General features: G+C 42.6%; 1 protein-coding gene across 4 annotated transcripts in view; it reads left to right on the top strand.

The window, feature by feature from the left end:
• Nucleotides 1–20810, top strand: part of mpp2b (membrane palmitoylated protein 2b) — a 536989-nt gene that overhangs the window by 306290 nt on the left and 209889 nt on the right. The window contains exon 1 of one of the 4 annotated variants that reach the window (XM_043675074.1): nucleotides 13832–14099. The exons of the other annotated variants lie outside the window; for them this stretch is intronic. Coding sequence (XP_043531009.1) covers nucleotides 14012–14099 — 88 coding nt within the window. The 5' untranslated portion in view covers nucleotides 13832–14011. Of the gene's footprint in view, nucleotides 1–13831; nucleotides 14100–20810 lie in introns of those variants that run through there. 4 annotated transcript variants of the gene reach the window in all.

Here is a 20810-nt window from a genome sequence, read left to right as displayed (position 1 = left end):
GCTTTGCTGCTCCTCTCCCTTGTAAAATTGCTGTCTCTTGTATGCAACTGTAAATGTAACTGTTTGTTGTAAACTGTTTTTGTAATTTGTTTAATAAAATAAAAAAATAAACAGGAGATTCGGACACGCCTTGGCGTGCCCATTTTCCACCGGGCGGTGGGGATCCCCAGTGGAGGGCTCTCTACGTGGGAGTCCTCCCCCTTTCTCTCGGGGGTCTGGGGTGGGGGGTGCTGCACGCAGCAGTCCCCTGCAACCGCAGATTGCGGTGGTTCACGGACTCCCAGCCCAACTGCTTGTTCTGTGGCGCTGTGGAGTCCGTGGACCATGTATATATTGGGTGTGGGCGTTTGCACTCCCTTTTTGATTTCCTGAAAAACCTTCTCCTCTGCTTTTGGTTGCACTTCAGTCCCACGCTCCTGATCTTCGGGCACCCGGTACGGAGGAGGGAGGGCAGGTCTGAAGACCTCCTCGTGGGTCTGCTCCTGGGCCTGGCCAAACTGGCCATCAACAGGTCCAGGCAGCGGGCCGTGGAGGGGGTCGTTAGGGCCGACTGCCTGCCCCTCTTCCGCGGTTACGTTAGGGCCCGGATGTCCTTGGAGAAGGAGCACGCAAGTGTCCACCAACACCCTGGAGTTGTTCAGGGAGAGGTGGGTGCCGCAGGGAGTGGAGTGCATCATTTCCCCCTCCAACTCTATTTTGATTTAGTCCCTGCCCTCCCCTTCACTGTTTGATCACACAGCATTGCCCTTTGATATGATGGGCAGTGCTTGTCACTGGCCACTCGGGTGTTTTCCTATCTTCCTGGTGGTGGAAATTGAATAAAGATTCGTGCACCTTGTGTTTCTCACTGTGTCTCACACCTCCACACACACACCAGGGGTGCTGGGGAAAAATAAGCCCTACCGCAGTTAGGCGGTAGTGTGGGGGTTAATAAAGAAAAAAAAAGAAAAAATTGGTTAATGGATATTTATCAGGCTGGAGGATGATTGAAGTGGAGTTCCCCAGGAATCTGTATTGTTGTTTTTCCTAATATGTATAAATGCTCAGGATCTCATGTGTAGGGAATATTTCCAAGTTTGCAGATGACCCTAAATTTGGACAAGGTCAGAAGTCACATGACATCAGGTCATAGTCCAACAGGTTTATTTGAAATCACAAGCTTTCGGAGCGCTTCCCTTCATAATAAACCTGTTGGACTATAACCTGGTATCATGTGACTGCTGACCTTGTCCACCCCAGTCCAATACTGGCACCCCCACATCCTGACTAAATTTGGAAGAATTATAAATTGCGAGGAGGATAGTGTGGAACTGTAAAACGGCGCTCACAAGTTGGGAGAAGTGGCACATAGGTGGCAAATGAGGCTCATTGTAGAGAAGTGAGTGGATGCATGTTGGTTGGAAGAACTCTAAAAGAAAATGTAAAATAGAGGTACATTTCTAAAGGGAGTGGAGGAGCAGAGCAACCTGTGTGTGTACGTGCACAGATTATTTTAGGTGGCAGGGCAGGTGGAGAGATCAGTAAAACATTTCCTTGACTTTATTAATCAGGTCATAGGGTACGAGAGTGAGGAGTTAATGTTGAACTTGTATTAGACGACGCTTGACATCAGCTTGAGTACAGTTGTGGGTGCCACATCATAGGAAAGATGTGAACACATTGGCGAGAGTGCTGAAGCAATTTATTAGAATGGTTCCAGGAATGAGAAACTTAAGCTATAAAGATAGATTGAAGAGATTGGGACTGTTCTTCCTGGAGAGAAGAAGGCTAAGAGTAGATCTGATTGAGGTTTTCAAAATCATGACTGGCTGGACAGAGTAGACAGGGAGAAGCTGTTCGAGCTGATGAAAAAAACAAGAATGAGGCATAGTTTAAAGTAATGTACAAGTGAAGTAAGAGTGATGTGAGAGAAAATGTTTTTCACAGAAATTGTTAGGGCATGCCTGGAAATGTGATAGAGATAGGTTTAACGGAGGCATTCTAGAGGGTATTAGATGGTTTTGTTGGATAATAATGGTGTGCAGGGATATGGGGATGAGGCAGGAGATTGGCACACTTTAAGAGAACCAGGGCAGGCACGAATGCCTGAATGACCTCCCTCTGAACAGGAATAATTTTGCGATTCTGCGATTGAGTCACATCAGCTTTATTTCAAAACCTTACCTGGATTTATTCCAGGCTCTCCTCAGGTGAGATTGTCTCCTTCAATTTGTCATTAAAATCCCATCATTGTCCTCAATGAGCCATCACTTTTGAACTTAGATTTGTCACTTGAATTGAATTGTATTTGCTATATTGTCACATGCACTCAAAAAACGCGAACAAAAGTTAAAAAGACAAACATCACAGTCTCTCTCCAAAGGCTCTCAACAGCTGACCCGCAAAGGGGGCCACAACCTGCTCTGACCATTAGTCGCTGCCACACTCAGCACCGGGCCACTGGGTCATTGCTGTACCTGCTCCAGGACACTGGGTCATTGCTGTACCCGCTCTGGGCCACTGGGTCATTGCTGTACCTGCTCTGGGCCACTATGTCACTGCTGTACCTGCTCCAGCCACTGGGTCACTGCTGTACCCACTCCAGCCACTGGGTCACTGCTGTACCCATTCCAGCCACTGGGTCACTGCTGTACCTGCTCCAGCCACTGGGTCACTGCTGTACCTGCTCTGGCCCACTGGGTCACTGCTGCACCCACTCCAGCCACTGGGTCACTGCTGTATCCACTCCAGCCACTGGGTCACTGCTGTACCTGCTCTGGGCCACTGGGTCACTGCTGTACCTGCTCTGGCCCACTGGGTCACTGCTGCAACCACTCCAGCCACTGGGTCACTGCTGTATCCACTCCAGCCACTGGGTCACTGCTGTACCTGCTCTGGGCCACTGGGTCACTGCTGTACCCACTCCAGCCACTGGGTCACTGCTGTACCCGCTCCAGGACACTGGATCACGCCTCTCCATCAGCCATGATCATAGTGCAGGCTCGAAGGGCAGAATGGCCTACTCCAGCATCTATTGTCTATTGTCATTGCCGTCCCCTCTCCAGCCGATGGTCACTGCCATCCCCTCTCCAGCCGATGGTCACTGCCGTCCCCTCTCCATCTGATGGTCACTGCCGTCCCCTCTCCAGGCCGATGGTCACTGCCGTCCCCTCTCCAGACCAATGGTCACTGCCATCCCCTCTCCATCCGATGGTCAGTGCCATCCCCTCTCCAGACCAATGGTCACTGCTATCCCCTCTCTAGCCGATGGTCACTGCCATCCCCTCTCCATCCAATGGTCACTGCCGTCCCCTCTCCAGACCAATGATCACTGCCGTCCCCTCTCCAGACCAATGATCACCGCCGTCCCTCTCCAGGCCGATGGTCACTGCCTTCCCCTCTCCATCCGATGGTCACTGCCATCCCCTCTCCAGACCAATGGTCACTGCTGTCCCCTCTCTAGCCGATGGTCACTGCCATCCCCCTCCAGGCCGATGGTCACTGCCATCCCCTCTCCAGACCAATGGTCACTGCTGTCCCCTCTCTAGCCGATGGTCACTGCCATCCCACTCCAGGCCGATAGTCACTGCCATCCCCTCACCAGGCCGATGGTCACTGCCGTCCCCTCTCCATCCGATGGTCACTGCCACCCCTCTCCAGGCTGTTGGTCACTGCCGTCTCCTCTCCAGGCTGATGGTCACTGCTGTCCCCTTTCCAGCCGATGGTCACTGCCACCCCTCTCCAGGTCAATGGTAACTGCCGGCCCCTCTCCATCCGATGGTCACTGCCATCCCCCTCCAGGCCGATGGTCACTGCCGTCCCCTTTCCAGCCGATGGTCACTGCCATCCCCCTCCAGGTCAATGGTCACTGCCATCCCCCTCCAGGTCAATGGTCACTGCCGTCCTCTCTCCATCCGATGGTCACTGCCATCCCCCTCCAGGCTGATGGTCACTGCCATCCCCTCTCCATCCAATGGTCACTGCCGTCCCCTCTCCAGGCCGATGGTCACTGCCATCCCCTCTCCAGACCAATGGTCACTGCTGTCCCCTCTCTAGCCGATGGTCACTGCCATCCCCCTCCAGGCCGATGGTCACTGCCGTCCCCTCTCCATCCGATGGTCACTGCCATCCCTCTCCAGGCTGATGGTCACTGCCATCACCTCTCCAGGTCAATGGTCACTGCCGTCCCCTCTCCATCCGATGGTCACTGCCATCCCCTCTCCAGGCCGATGGTCACTGTCGTCCCCTCTCCATCTGCCGTCCCCTCTCCATCCGATGGTCACTGCCAACCCCTCTCCAGGCCGATGGTCACTGTCGTCCCCTCTCCATCTGATGGTCACTGCCGTCCCCTCTCCAGCCAATGGTCACTGCCGTCCCCTCTCCAGACCAATGGTCACTGCCATCCCCCTCCAGGCCGATGGTCACTGCCATCCCTCTCCAGCCGCTGGTCACTGCCGTCCCCTCTCCATCTCATGGTCATTGCAGTCCCCTCTCCATCCAATGGACATTGCCGTCCCCTCTCCATCCGATGGTCACTGCCGTCCCCTCTCCAGGCCGATGGTCACTGCCGTCCCCTCTCCAGGCCGATGGTCACTGCCATCCCTCTCCATCCAATGGTCACTGCCATCCCCTCTCCAGGCTGATGGTCACTGCCATCCCCTCTCCAGGCCGATGGTCACAGCCATCCCCTCTCCATCTGATGGTCACTGCCGTCCCCTCTCCGTCCGATGGTCACTGCCGTCCCCTCTCCAGGCCAATGGTCACTGCCATCCCCTCTCCAGGGTGATGGTCACTGCCATCCCCTCTCCCGGCCGATGGTCACTGCCGTCCCCTCTCCAGCCGATGGTCACTGCTGTCCCCTCACCAGGCCAATGGTCACTGCCGTCGCTCTCCATCCGATGTTCATTGCCGTCCCTCTCCAGCTGATGGTCACTGCTGTCCCCTCACCAGGCCGATGGTCACTGCCGTCCCTCTCCATCTGATGGTCACTGCCGTCCCCTCTCCAGCCGATGGTCATTGCCGTCCCCTCTCCAGCCGATGGTCATTGCTGTTCCCTCTCCAGCCGATGGTCACTGCCGTCCCCGCTTCAGGCCGATGGTCACTGTCATCCCTCTCCAGCCGATGGTCACTGCCGTCCCCTCTCCAGGCCAATGGTCACTGCTGTCCCCTCTCCAGCCGATGGTCATTGCTGTTCCCTCTCTAGCCGATGGTCACTGCCATCCCCTCTCCAGCCGATGGTGACTGCCGTCCCCGCTTCAGGCCACCCATACTGTGCCAGGTGTCTGCGGCCAAGAAAAGGGAGGAAAAGTGAGAGGAGAAAAGAACAGGCAGAGCAAAGGAGTTCTGGCTGGAGCATCCTACTCCACCTCCATTTCACCAGAAACTTTGAAATCAGTGAAGATTTTGTGATTTGGAGATGGTGCAACCTAAAGCTACTAAGTGAACACAGTCTCATATTAACTCACATCATTCTCATTGACTAAGGGAACTAAAATCAAAACTGCAGTTGGTATTCTGGGCTAAGAAATGGGTCACAACACCCTGGAGTTGTTCAGGGAGAGGTGGGCGCCGCAGGGAGTGGAGTGCATCATTTCTCCCTCCAACTCTATTTTGATTTAGTCCCTACCCTCCCCTTCACTGTTTTGATCACACAGCACTGCCCTTTGATGTGAAGGACAGTGTTTATCACTGGCCACCCGGGTGTTTTCCTATATTCCTGGTGGTGGAAATTGAATAAAGATCGGTGCACTTTGTGTCTTCCACTGTGTCCCACACCTGCACACACACACACCATGGGTGCTGGGGATAAAATAAGCACTGCCGCACTTAGGTGGTAGTGTGGGGGTTATTAAAAAAAGAAAAAAAAAACAAACAGGTGTGCTTGCCCAAAGAAAAAAGAAAAAAAAAGAAAAAAAGAAATGGATCACAAAAGCAGTACAATAGAATAACAGACTAGTTCATTAAAAGATTGCGAAAGGATCAGATTTGAGTTGATTCTTATGAATTCCCACCTTCAAGTTTCAATTAAATCTTGGTCAGGATGTCATGGGAATACATTCCGTTGCCAGAAGGGGTCAGATGAGATAGTGTAAGGTATATTGCATTATCATTCACCATTATAGCAGAAAAGTCCAGAGAGGCATTGGTTCAACTTTATGAACTGTTGCCTGCACAGTCTACTGTTCAGGAAATCTACTGGAAGGGGCAGGGAAGCTAAGATAAAATGGAATAAATTGGCCCACTCATAATCTTCTGAAACAAAGCGGACTGCAGTGAAAAATCGCAATCAGATACACTAAGCCCAAAAGGCAGGTATACTGCAACATACTGAGAATTTACCAAGAAACTTTGTGAGGGTTTGGAAAGGGGGTTGAATTGTTATAATAAGCAGATCTTGATGTATTTTCATTCTCTGTTACTTGGATAAGATGTATAAAGTCAGTAGATTGGAAATGGAATCTGCTTACTGTAACATTGCTGTCAGAATTCCCACACAATACATGAACGATAGCCACAATGAATTACATGAGTGGGATTGGAACTGTGACTGTGTCCATTTCTATAAAGTCTTGACAATCGTTTTCATTATGCAACATATTTCTAAAGCACAAGTGTGCAATTTGCTTGAGAAAATTCATCATTGTGATATTTATTTTTCTCTGTCTTTTTCTGTGCAAAGTGCACAGAGAAAGCCAATGCAGTCTAGGAAATACATTACACATAACAATAATTGTACCATAGGTGTTTTGTACATTTTACAAATTAATGCATGTATGTATGTGTTTTTAGAGGTTGGTCAAGAATCTTTAAACAAGTTCTTGTAACTTAGCCCAAATAATATGATTGTTGGTGTAGTGATTGTAATGCGGTCAGCTAGACCTAATAGAATATGAGTTCCCTGATTGGAGTTGTTAATCTGGTCCAATCAGGGAGCCCTGGCTGACAGATGAAAAGGGGAGTGTCAGAGAGTCTGACACTCTGGGTGCTGACTCTGACGAGGCTGTTCCAGAGTCATGGACTTTCCACATGTAACTAAAGGGTGACAAGGTACCAGCCTCTGTGGAGTTTTTACAGTTGAATTCTGTCCCTGGCAGTTCACTGCCCCCTAACCAACCTTCCGTTATTGTCCTTAGCAATAGATTTGAAGTAAGAATTTTTCTGTGTTACATTCAATCCCGATTGAACACTCTGCACTGGCAGCAGTGGTTAGTTCATTAATTCACCAGAAGAGCTTTCATGCACCCTTCTGCCAGAATTATAGCTGATTCTTCCTGAGATAGTGCTTCCAATTTTTCTGTAATCCTTCAGGTGCCCGTTGAGTTAGAGAACAGATGCAATCCCATCAACTTTAATGATGATGTGCCATAATCATGTTTCCTACTACTTGATTAGATTCTGTCTTTGTGATACAGCCTACTATTATCTTCAGATATCAAATCACCGTTGTAACAGAGTTACTTTATTTTCTGCACCATGGCTTGTAACAATACCTGCTTTTATACAGCACCTTTATAAGGTGTAACAGCTTGAGGCACTGCTCATGATTCATGGAAAATAATTTGTACAAAAGCAAAATACCACTGAAGCTAAAATTCTGAAATGGAAACAGATAATGTTGCAAATATTCAACAGATCTGGCAGCATCTGGGGTGAGAGAAAGAAGTTCTGATGGATGATCGTTGACCAGAAACTTTAATTCTATTCCTGTCTCTGCTGTCAGACCCACTGAGTATTCCCAGCATTTTTGTTTTTACTTTACAAAACTAATTACTGTTTGAAGTATAGTTATTCTTATGTAGGGAAGCACAACAGCAATTCTGGTAAGCATTGAACTCAACATTATTTCATTATATACAGATGTTTAGCCATGGGATTTCGAAATTGTTCATTAATTGCTGTTTTCATGTTGTAAGTGATAATTTTCAATATTTACACACACTATACGAACAGTGTGCCTTGAAAGGTAACATCTCCACCAAATTGAAAATGGAATAAATTCATCATAAACTTTTCAGTATATATTCAAACGCAACCACTGGGTAACTAACAGTACATCAAAAGATGGTAATCCAGTATAGACACTGTATTTGAGTCAGAAATCACTTTGAAGAAGTGCAGACACTTTGTTTACCAAATTCTTGAGATTTGATGATTACCAGTAACCGTTCTGGAAGGTTATGCTGTGTAAATGTCATTACTGTTTTTAATGCTCCAGATAGGACAATGGTATATGGCCTTTCATTACAAAGGGTGATTTATGGAACCTACAGAATACCTGGTGATTTTAAATACTGAAAGAAATATACATTTAAAATTCTACCTTTTTTATAAATCAGAATTACCATACTCTCTGACCAACCTTTCAGCAAAGATTCGGCACCAGCCAAAATTTGTTTTCTTTTTCAGTTGGCTCTTTACTGGGAATATGCTGTGTAACCCATTATTCATATAAATGCATATGTGTACAAGGTTAAATATGATTTATAACATCTCAAAACAAAACTTTCATTTGTATAGCTCCTTATATCAAATCTGTTACAAATGCCTCAAGGTATTTCAACTACAAAAAGTGACTTTGAAATCACTGGCCTGCTAATTTTTAACTGTAAAATGTAAGTGACAATAAATAAATCATTCATCATTCCCTGCATGGAGTCCTAGTTTTCAGATTTCAATCAGATTAAAGGTCAGTTTTTTTTTCCTTTGGCACTGTTGATTGAGGGGAAGATGCCAAGAAACTGGAAGAAGTTCTGTTTCTCCAAAAAACTATCATGTTTGAAATAATTCTGTGATTCACAGGAGCAGTTGGAAAACAGCACTTCCTCCAATACCACATGTTGTCTTGCGTCTCATGGTTAGTATGTCAGTGTACCTTTAAGAAACATATTTGTAATATCAACACTATATCACAGCATCTGACCTGAGAGTATAAAGGTCTCAGACGCCATCTTAATTTGGATCACTTGAAGGGTGACATGCTAATAGAAGCATACTGTTCTTTATGACTGATGCATTTAATATAAACCCAGACACTAATGTGCCTGTGAATTAATTATTTATATATGCTAATGATTGTACGAAACATCTATTGGATTCTTCAATACCATGATACCCGTGTCTAGTTTCTTATGTTATGAGAAGCAAGAGAAGTATTGTCACATCAAGCAAACATCCTGCTGGAAGCAAAACCCATATCACATCTCTCCCTCAGTACATTGTTGAAGTGTCAATATAGCTGGAGGTCAGATCCTGGAGTGGAGCTGGAAGTTGTACTACTTTCTAACTTGAAGGCAACTGATCCGTTCAACCTTGTTGATGATAAAATAATTAAACTTTGCACAGAAAAGCATGTGTGAAATGTGTTTCATTTCAAAGCACAGTTGCATTGAATTTTCACCCATGTTTACTTGGGGCCCTGTGACATTAATGTAGTGACACATCTCAGACGAACTTCAATATGGAGAAGCACTTCATTTTGGTCAGATGGAAGAGGAGAGGCAACATAAAATAAAGATGACAATTCGAAGAGAAGTAAAGGTAGAGAAGGGCTTTGGCTATATGTGCAGAAAAAAGCGAAGATGGCAGCACAAGTTGAGAAAGCCAGTAAGAAAGCATGTAGAGTCCTGAGCTTTAGAACGAGAGACATAGCAAACAAAAGAAACAAAGTTACAGTAAAAATTTCTAAAATGTTTGTTTGACCTCAATTGGAGCACCATGTTCAATTTTGCTCCCCATACTGTGGGAAGCTGTGAAAGCTGAGGTTGCAGGCAAGATTTACAATCACAGTTCTGGGGTGAGGAACTCCATTTCCAAAGGTAGATTGGAAAAATTGGGTTATTCTCTTTGGGGAAGATAAACTTAAGAAGAGATTAAGAGATGGAGTTGTTTAAATTCATGAGCAATCCAGACATGTTGGATTTGCCATAACATTCCTGATAGACAGCTAGGAGGCTGGAAGAACACAGCAAGCCAGTCAGCATTAAGAGGTGGAGATGTCGATGTTTCAGGTATAACCCTTCCTTATGAATGGGGGGGTGGGTGAATGGGGAGCTGCCAGCCATCCATCCCCCAGTCCTGAGGAAGGGTTCCACCCAAAACATCGACATCTCCACCTCCTAATGCTGCCTGGCTTGCTGTGTTCTTCCAGCCTCCTGCTTGTTAAGCTTGGATTCCAGAATCTGCAGTTTTTTTGTCTCTAACCAATCATATTCATGATGGCAGAAGCCTCAAGCATCAGAAGCCACAGGATTGAAATGATTGGCAAAGCAGCAACATGGTATGAGGAAAATCCTCCTTACACTGAGTAGTTAGGAACCAGATGGCAATATCTGAGATGATGTTGGAGGCAGGTTCAGTCGAGGTTTTCAAATTATAATTTGCTAATTATCTGAAGATGAGAAGTTTGAGGCCTGGGGATTCAGTGCGAGGTCAATAGTGGGAGAGTGTGATGATGGGAGTTACTTTTGCTACATGGGAATGAAGGGATTGAATGTCCTTTTTCTGTGCTGTAACCAAATGCCATTTCTAAACAATAAATCCCATAGAAAACTAAGTAGAGAGTAAAACCAAATTGAAAACACCAGTAATCCAGAAGTCATGTTTGTAGGTAGCCAGAGGATACTATTGTTAGGCAGAGGTAAGTTATCTGATGAATTGGAACTATATTGCTGAGCTGCTATGTTTTAGTTATTCTGGATAAAAGAAACATTAAAAATCAAAATAATGTAAAGAGACAAAGAATAGAAACTAAAATAAATATAATTATATGAAAACTCAGGCATATATTATGTTTTTTGTGGTGTGGCTTATAAAGGCAATGTAAATTAAAATAAATGACAGGCAAAATATGCATAAAACTGTAATTTGCATAGGTAGTGTGTGGAGAATTTTTATAAACAAATATTTTCCTCTTTATATGAAAAATTGTACAAGCTATTTTCCAGATGGATGTAACAAAATTTCAGAATTTTATGTCTGAAGCATTAGTTGGCTTCTGGAGGATGAGCTGCTCTGTGTTGGTGCTTGTATAGAGGTGGGAAATTATTTAAGTGGACTTTTTGTTCATGAGAATTAGCTGTGTTGGAGCTGGATGCATGAGAGCCAATGAGAAAAGATGGGCGAGTGAAGGTTGAAAAATCTGAGGCATAGACCTTAAGCGAGGAATGAAAGGGAAGAACAGGTTTTCATAGTGAGTGATGGTAGCAGCAAGTGATTGAAATTTGGGTTGGTAGAGGTGAAACATGAAGGGGAAAATAATTTAAAATATTGTGACTACTTGGCCTATTGTGTGCATGCCAACCAACAAGGAGCTGTCTAGCCTCAGCCCACATTCTAGTTCATGCTCCATTGCCTTGTTGGTTTTGACACTTAAAGGGAAAAATGCTTTTAAAAAGGAATATTTCTTTCTGCAGATTGCCATTGGATATTGAGTGGCATCCATGGCTTTAAGGTGCAGGCCCGAAGCAAGCTCAGAAAGGAATTCCCCTCAAAATCTTTCTGTAGTTCTTAGTATTTACCCTAAGTCTACACCCTTAGTTATGAAACACTCAATCAAGGAAAGAATGGACTCACTCTATCTCATAGGGGTGGCGCGGTGGTTTGATTCCTGCCTCGAGCGACTGTCTGTGTGGAGGTTGCACATTCCCCCCGTGTCTGTGTGGGTTTACTCCGGGTGCTCCGGTTTTCTCCCACAGTTCAAAGATAGGGTGAATTGGCCGTGCTAAATTGCCTATAGTGTTAGGTGGATTAGTCAGAGGAGAATGGATCTGGGTGGGTTACTCTTCAGAGGGTTGGTGTGGACTTGTTGGGCCGAAGGGCCTGTTTACTCACTGTAGGGAGTCTAATCATAATTTTATGAGCCCTCATAATTTTAATTATGATTAGCCCTCATCTCAGCTTTCTGCTTCAAAGAAAACAACTCGAGCCTATCCAGTCATTCCTTGGAACTAAAATCTAAGATTATCTCTACTCTGTCTTAGGCAAATACATCTTCCCCATAGTGCAGTGACCAAAATGTTAGAAGGAAAATAATGCTATTTACACACTGGAAAATTGAGTCCCAAGGCTTAGGAGAATGGAGGGATCCTGTTGGTGTGCAGGAATCCACTAAGTGCACGTGAATTGTTTTTAAGGTACCCATGTCATATAAGATGTTAATAATGTGAGGTGGCACCTGGAAATCTGAGAATACTGTTTATAATGATGATGATGAAAGTGGATTAAGCAGTGTGGCAGTGACTGGAAGATGGTGAAAACATGTTGGGAATAGCAGGATCCAGGACAGATGGATTGTTTTGATGATTTTAAAGCAACTGAGGGTCAGAATTCAGGGAATAATGGAGAACATATTTATTAAGGGTTCAAGCTTATATGGCAATGTTGTGGTTCCCAATTTATAAAACTGGTGAGAGAGAAGCTGAGGGATTGAGAGTACAAGGAAAAGGAGAGTACAAGGAGAAGGATGCTAATGTGCTGGTGCACTCAGATGGAAGTTCCACTGTCTAATGGGAAGTGTTGCACAGGATGAAGTTAATAAGGGAAAGTAGTGTAGGAGGATGAGGAAAGCAGTTTGTAAAGTTCTAAAAGATAGAGGAGAAGAAACTTGAGCTGCAGGAGCATTGAAAAGTTCAATAATGCCTATGTTAAAGAACCTGCAATGAGACAGTTTGGAGAGGGTTGTATTAAGAAAATGGCCCAGGAGAATGAGAGTTGAACCCCTTTAAGGACCATTAGCTGCTATGGCACTGTTGAGCTCATGGGATTCCGTGTCATACATGGATCCCAATATGTTTCATATTTGTGTCCCATCTGAGAGCTGTTTGTTTGACATTCGCACCAATAGCTAAACAAGTACTTTCTCTACCCACCATAAAGAGTTTCAAGCAAAATTGTTGCTCTCCTCCCTAATACTTCACAATGTTAATTGTTAAAGGAAACCATCATGAAGTTCTGAGAATGACAAGAAGTCAATAATACACATCTAATTATCATTTGAGCCCCAGCAAAGGCAGGATCATGAGGATTTCCCTCATTAACCTTGTACCAGAGATTATATGTGGACATATCTTTTTTGAAATTTTGAGATTTATTGCTGTCCAAATAGTTTGCCTTTTATAATATTTGACTTTATTAAACTCGCAAGGATATTTATCGCACAGACCATCAAGAAGATTCTCCTAATAGGTTTTTACACAATGAGGCAATATACAGTTAATTGTTGCGATATCAATAACAAGCAGGAATATCCAATGTACCCCTTCATTAAGCTGTTTGGGTTATCAGGAAAATAGTGAAATTGGGAGGGAAGGAGAAACTTAATCAATGATCTGAACCAATTACTGTCTGAAACTGGTAGAGGAGGAGAAAAACAACTTACCTAGCTGCCTAAATGTGAGTAGTTACATTTCATTCATGGATCAATAATTGCAGTGGCTTTAGTGTGAGAGGTTGTAACTTGTGTTACCTAATGTTGGACGAAGTAAACCTGGTGATGTTCAGGCCCTGTCAGTGCCCACGCAGAGAGAATGTTTTTTAGAAATTAAAATAAAAGACATTTGTTTGGTACTGTAAGGGTTATTTAAATCACTGAAGAAAAAAATCACAATTCATAGTCTATCAAATTACTTTGAGTGACATGATGCAGGGAAGGAACCTGTGAAACAACTATACAATCGAGTTTAAAGTGGTTAGTCTCAGCTGCATCGGCTATCGTCATTGCTCCCCCTTTGTGGATTTGGGTCATTAGAGTTTGTGTGTCTGTGTGTATGTGTGTGTGTATGTCTGTGTGTGTGTGTGTGTGTGTGTATGTGAAGGCAGGGCTCGAAGTACCAAACTGATCAAAAACTACTGAAGGGGACCCGAAGTACAGTAAGCTGTTTTCTTATTCAGAGGTGAAATGTATCAGACTGTCCTCTCATTGATGAACTCCGCAAGAGCTAGTTGGCATGTAGTGTGCTTGACGTGCTAAAGTCGAAAAGGGGCCAGGGTGCCTGTAGAGGCAGGAAAGTATTGTACAGCTTAATTAAAGCCCAGCATGGATAATAGTCAGCCACACAAAACCTCATTGGAAGTGGATTATTCAGCATCGTTTGAAGCAAGCAAATCAAACAGGAGTGAAGGAGGTAAGATTTGTCTTATAAATGAGCTATTTAGATTAAAAGTATGATAAGACTTTTTGCTGTATTGACAATGTAGATTTTGTTTTCGAATATGTGGTATCAGTGAGGCCGGTATATTACTCTCAATGTGCAACAGTCCTATTTAACTACTCAGCATGTCATAAAAGATAAAGCAGATATTAAAGCTTTGTTCTGTGTATCTGTACATATTTTGTTGGATTTACGTGTGTGTGTGTTTATATGTATGTATGTATGTATGTAAAGGCAGGGCTCCAAGTACAAGTATATAATGTACAATTATACTTTGTTTTTATGCTGCACTTTGCGTTTTTTCTAATTTTTAAATGATAAAGAAAACAGTGTTAGTACAAGAACAGTAAAGACTATTTGGAAAATTGCTGTTCAAGATAATTCTAATTACAGAAACAGATATCACGTGTGGATTCAGGGAAAGGCTGATGCTAACTTGTCAGGACATTATTACACAGAACTGAGAGTGTAAAATATTTTACCTTTTCATGTTCATGTTATTGCAAAAAACTTTGCAGGAGCAAAGTATGTGCCAAGCGACACATATCGAATGAGTGAGCAGAGATTGAATATAAATTAGTTTGCTGCCATCTGAACATTAATTAAATATGAGCTAACTGTTTGAGTTCCCATTTCTGAGACCAAAAACATTTCTTAATGCTGCTTGTTGATTTTATTTTTCTGTAAGATAGTTTGCAGAATTACAGCATTGAGAGTAAATTCATTCATTTTGTAATCTAGAAATTATTACCTTTAAAAAGCAGTTAGAGCATTTGCAAACATCTTAAGCCAGAAGTGCTGAGTGGATGATCCATCGTTGCTTCCTCCTGATGTTCCCAGCATCAGAGAAACCAGACTTCAACCACATTGATTCAGGTCAATTATTATCAATAAATGGCCGATCCCTGAGGTCAGCAAAGGCTGAATCTGAGCTCTCATAGCCACATAGCAGAGCTGTTAAGGGAATGGGCTCAAGCCTGTAGATGAGTTGTTCGAGTACTGCCACCTACAAAATGAACAATACCCACGATCCCTTGTCCACAAAAAGTCTGACCAAGCCAATCTGATTAATTACCACCCCATCAGAGTTGTTAGGGCAAAATTGTTCCTGCTTGTAAGGGGATTGAGAACCAGAAGGCACAGCTTCATTGATTCCAGTTTTACGAGTCAATGTGCTCAGTTACCTCACATTTGGAATTCAGTTCTTTTGACCAAGCCCAAGATCAAGGGTCAGTGGTCCTGGGTGGCTCCAGGCAAAGCAGCAATGATCACCGATTCTCGGTGAATAAGTGTCAGTTACACAGGCACGCACACCTTTTGTCACTTTGATATGGAGAGAGTAATAATATGCAAAAGAAGCAAATGCAATGTGAGAAAATAAACCTTTTCAAATAGCGAGTGGTTTGTGTCTAGAACGTACTGCCTGGAAGTGTGGCTGAGACCAATTCAACTGGGGCTTTTAGGAGTGCAGTAGATGATTATTTAGGTAGAAACAACATATATGCTTATAGGAAAAAGGCAGAAGATTGGCTCTGTCAAGTTGTTCAGAGAGATGGCACAGAAGTGATGGGCTGAATGGCCTCCTGCTCTTGAACAATTCTGTTATCAGCCTACTCTCTCCATCATCAAAGTGATAAAAGGCGCACGTGGTTGTGTAACTGACACTCATTCACCAAGAATCGATGATCATTGCTGCTTAGTTTGGAGACACCTAGGACCACTGACCCTAGATCTTGGGCTTGACCAAAAGGCTGAATTCAAAATGACAGGTAGCACTCAACTGGGTGTGATATCAAAAGAGTCTAGTAAAACTGGAAGCAATGGGAATTGAAGAAAACTTGTCACAAAGTTTAGTCATGTCTAGCACAAAAGAAGGTTGCTGCTGTTCTTGGAGTTCAGTCATTTCAGCATGAGGGCATCACTGCAGGATTTTCACATGGCAATGTCCTAAGATCAATTATCTTCAGCTGCTTCATCAATGACATTCCTTCCATCTTCAGGTCATAAATGGGGATGTTTGCTGGTGAGTAGCCAATGTTCAACCCCATCTGTGTTTCCCCAGATCCTGAGGTCAATCCCTGACATTATTTAGTAAGGCTCAGCCAACACTCAGCTTGGGGTGATAAGTGACAAGCGATACTTACACCATACAAATGCCAGGTAATAACCAGCTCATGCAAAAGAGAGTCGAATATTTCCTGATTGATATTCAGTGGCATTACCATTACCAAATTCCCCACCATCAACATTCTGGGGGTTATCGTTGAACAGGCAATTAATTGTATGATGCAAGCTCTGTTTGACCTCAGCTATTTTTTTCATCTCCACTTAGCTCCTGAGGTTTGCCCTTGGTGGGTACAGGGTGAGTTGGCATTGGGTATATGAGGGGCATCCCTCAGAAGGGAATCCAGAATTGGCATGATGGATAGGAAAGGCAATGTGGTTGGGTATATGGGACGTATGGGTGCAAGGGGTCAAGGATAGAGGGCCTAAAATCTTCCTCACCCCTTCACGTCCTACTAGCATCTGCTTCCAGGATGAGGAGACTCACTTTCAAACTGCACCTAACTACCTCCACTCCCAAAAATATTGAAATCCAGGTAGTTTTACTAAGACAAGTCAGCAACTGCCTGCCTCACCAACCAAAATCCAATGCTATATTAATGAGATATGAGAAGGGGTCAATTTTAGATTTGGAGCTCCTGTGAGAAGCATTTTTTGTTGTCAGATAAAAAGATCAAAATGAGCAGACTCAGTTTAACTGGCAAGCTCTCAAGTTTGGAGGAGCTGAGAGCTACTTCATGAGCTTCCAGTTGGACGAGTTTAACTGGATGATCAAAGGAAAGCTAACTTGCCTTTTTGTGAAGTTTATACTGAGCCAGATTTCTATGGACTAAAAGCAAGTACTTACTGGTTCCGAACAGAACAGTAAGTGTTACTCTGATCACTGGGATGTAGCATGATATATTATTTTACAGCATGTTTACAATTTTACAAGGTGCATCAAGCCTTGGAAATGTGAACACATTTATTCAAGTGCTACCTTTAGCTAAAAGAAAAATTATTACCTCATGACAATGTAGATGTTCACCTCTTGGTAGCCCTTTTGTATGATTTACTATTTGCATTGAAGCTATGTGCATTTTTAGCTGAATGTTTCAGCCACGGGTGTGCTGCACTCTAATGAACAGTATCTTTGTGGATGTGCTAAGTGGTATTTCTTCTGCTTGCTGTGTCAAAAAGGAGAGCTTTGATATACTTCCTCAATTCATAGAAAATACAAACCATGTGATTTATATCATTATGTTGATTTGGCAGACAGTGGCAGTGTTGGAGTCTTAAGTCAATATTAAGCAGTCACAGCTGAGCTTTTACATACGAAATGATGCACTTTGCTAAGTCAAAGTAAGAAGAGATTTCAGAGCGTTGATTGAAGGTATGGCTAAGACGTTTAACAGAAATGCACCTATTTTAACTTTAAAAACTTGCGGACTAATGCTTTTTAATTAAATGGATCACACGCTCATTAAGTTCTGACAACTGGAATAATCATAATGTAATTTTTGATTGCATGCAACTTACATATTGTGTTGCTAAAGTATAATGGTGATATATTAAACAATTAATGGAACAAGCATTGAGAAAAGTTCATTGGAAGAACTTGTAAAAAGTGGTAAGTGGTGGGAGAGGCTAGTATTACGAGACTGCACCTGTCGGAGTCCACCCATTAGAAAAATATGATTGACATTTGATTTTGTACTGCCATAATATTCCAATTGTTCATTTTAACAATCAGAAATTTCTGTCTACTGTTACCACATTCTCAATATGTGCTCCCAGCAGGAAATATTTCCCACTGGGAAGCATGAAATTATCTCCAAGCTTCTTGTCACAGACTTTCTAGAGAACATGTTTACTTATTTTGTGTATTTATTTTTAAGTAAAAATAAGTAGTCATTTCCAGATTTTCTATATATTTTGTAACAGCTGGAACTGAGCATTGTTTACACCTTTGTATATTAATTTGGTGGTGGGTTGCGCCATCGAACCAATGTGCCGTAATGTGTGGAATACTGATATGTGCTTGCAATAGTTTTGTTTCCCAAGAGGTCACTCATTTTTCTATACTGCCAGTGGTGATAACGTCTTCTTACATTAATAATGCCAAAGCAATATTCCCTTTAAAGCCTGAAGTAGCTGTGTTGTGATGTTGTTAAAAGTGGGATTTGAAATTATCGAAGTGTCGGGGCAGAGTCACAGATACCCTAGAGATTTGGAGCCAAGAAATGTCAACAATTGCGAGTCACTGCTTCACTCATGGGAAGTGGGCACTGCTGGCTGGCCAGCATTTATTGCCTATCCCAAATGTAAGGTATGAAATAAAATATCATCGGTTCTGCTATAATGCCATGTTTCTTCAATGCAAATTGGCGTTAACGTGATTGAAGAATTTAAACCATTATTTATAGAGCATGAACTTTCCTTACATGTATTGGCTACAACGTGATTCCAACCCCATTAGTTTAAATGGTGCAGCTATTGTGTGATTTTCTTAAACACAAGATCGTGCAAGAATGGAACTATCGCGTTATACCAGAACCAACTTTAAAATTTTCAAAAATATAATAAAATGTAAATCTAGCAACAATTTTCCCCATTAACATTAGTGTTCTTGTAAATGACCCGATGAGTACAAAATGTCTTATTTCAGTAAATTAAGATGTAACTATTTATTAAGAAGAATCCACACAGGAGTTTTTTGTTTTCATAAAACATTGATTGAAAGACTTAGAAGTGACAGATATGTACAAAATGTTGATTTGTTGAAAATAAAATTATTGTATATCATTGTGGATGCCTCATTATAGCAACAATATTGAAGCCACAGCTAGGATATAGTAAAGATTCCCCAGAAAGTTACTAATATTGAGAGATAATAGATTTTTCAAAACGGTAGGACAAAAGTGATTTTTTTTCAGCTAGAACACACATAGTGGACTACACGGCTTTTGGGGATAGTATGTAGTAAAATATTGCTTCCACTACCAAATTGTTATCTAAATATGCTTTACCAAAAGGGATTATTTTAGAGTTTGATTTGCTGGTGAGTGCTTTATATTACCTATCATTTTCCTAATGTCCATGACCAGTCAATGAGGTTTCCTGCCGATGAGCAAAAACTTGGAGAATTATCCCAGAGAATATAACGTGATTTAAAAGAAAATCTGTGAAAAGGAAGAATGTAAAGAGGCATGAGAAGAAAATTGGATCAAGATAGAATATTACAAGAAAAATGCCAGTACTGCTATCAGGCACAATGTGCTGAATGGTTTCATTTTGTGCTTCTCTACTAATGTGTAATAGGCAAGATTTTGAAATGTGCAACTTTTTCTGAACTCATTGAATAACATCTTATCAGATGGGTCTTTTGTAAAGCACCAGTTTAATTTCAAATATATGAAACTTCAGCTCAAATAAGAACCCTTGAGATATATTCAAGAGCAATGTGCCACATTCAATCATATTCCCACAAAACATTGCATTTGCTTTCATTTTGAAATGATACCTATATGTAGTTGTATGCAGTCTTTCTCCACTTTTTCAATCCTCCTTAGACTTTTTCCTACCCCTTTCTGTGTGACAACCAGTCAAGCCCATAATACTAATTGGTAATTCATGCAGGATTGCTCGGATTCTCCTTGCATTTGCAGGTCCTGAGTACAACCGAAGCTTATGAGATTAATGGAAATTCAATTTGCAAACATTACTAAATTTGCTTCTTGACACAACATTATGGTGCAGACACATGCAATGAGCAAACTTTTAACTCCCTGAAGATTCATTGCAGAGTTGAAATCAGGATCAATCTCTTTAAGCCATTTGCATAATAAAAATTAGATTAGATTAGATTACCACAGTGTGGAAACAGGCCATTTGGCCCAACAAGTAACCCACCCAGACCCATTTCCCTACATTTCCCTATAGCTAATGGACCTAACACTATGGGCAATTTAGCGTGGTCAATTCACCTGAACTGCACATCTTTGGATTGTGGGAGGAAACCGGAGCACCCGGAGGAAACCCACGCAGACATGGGAAGAATGTGCAAACAGACTGTCGCCCGAGGCTGGAATTGAACCTGGGTCCCTGGCGCTGTGAGGTAGCAGTGCTACTATTTTCATGCAATCCTGAGTTTAATAATCTACAACTTCCAAAGAAAAGCTTAAGTGGACGTTATGGTATATTATTATTGATAATACATTGTGGCGTGCCAAGTGTTGTTTTATGAAAGACTCGTGGAAGGATGCATCTCCTTCAAAACAACAAACACCAAATGCTTTCATCCCCTTCTTCAATTGGTCTGCTCTTTGTCCCACAGTTACCATGGCTGTTTCCTAATGTAGCCATGGAAACAAATCAAAGGATATAAATGTTGTCATTTCAACAAATATTTAAGCTCCAATGTCAGCATAAATTGTAGCCTGACAAACCAACTCCAGTGAAAGAAATTTAATTATTTCATTAAATAAAAGGAAACTGCATTTTATTGAGCCAATCCTAATCCTATATTTGTATTTATGCACAAATGGGTTATTTTTCATGACGGAAAATTTATTTTTAATATTTATCTCAGTAACCTGCATCACCTGTGATCTACATTTCTTTTTCATCATATGCAAACCA

The sequence above is a fragment of the Chiloscyllium plagiosum genome, chromosome 33, assembly GCF_004010195.1.
Source record: "Chiloscyllium plagiosum isolate BGI_BamShark_2017 chromosome 33, ASM401019v2, whole genome shotgun sequence".
NCBI classification, from domain to species: domain Eukaryota; kingdom Metazoa; phylum Chordata; class Chondrichthyes; order Orectolobiformes; family Hemiscylliidae; genus Chiloscyllium; species Chiloscyllium plagiosum.
This window is presented reverse-complemented; position numbering and strand designations above follow the sequence as displayed.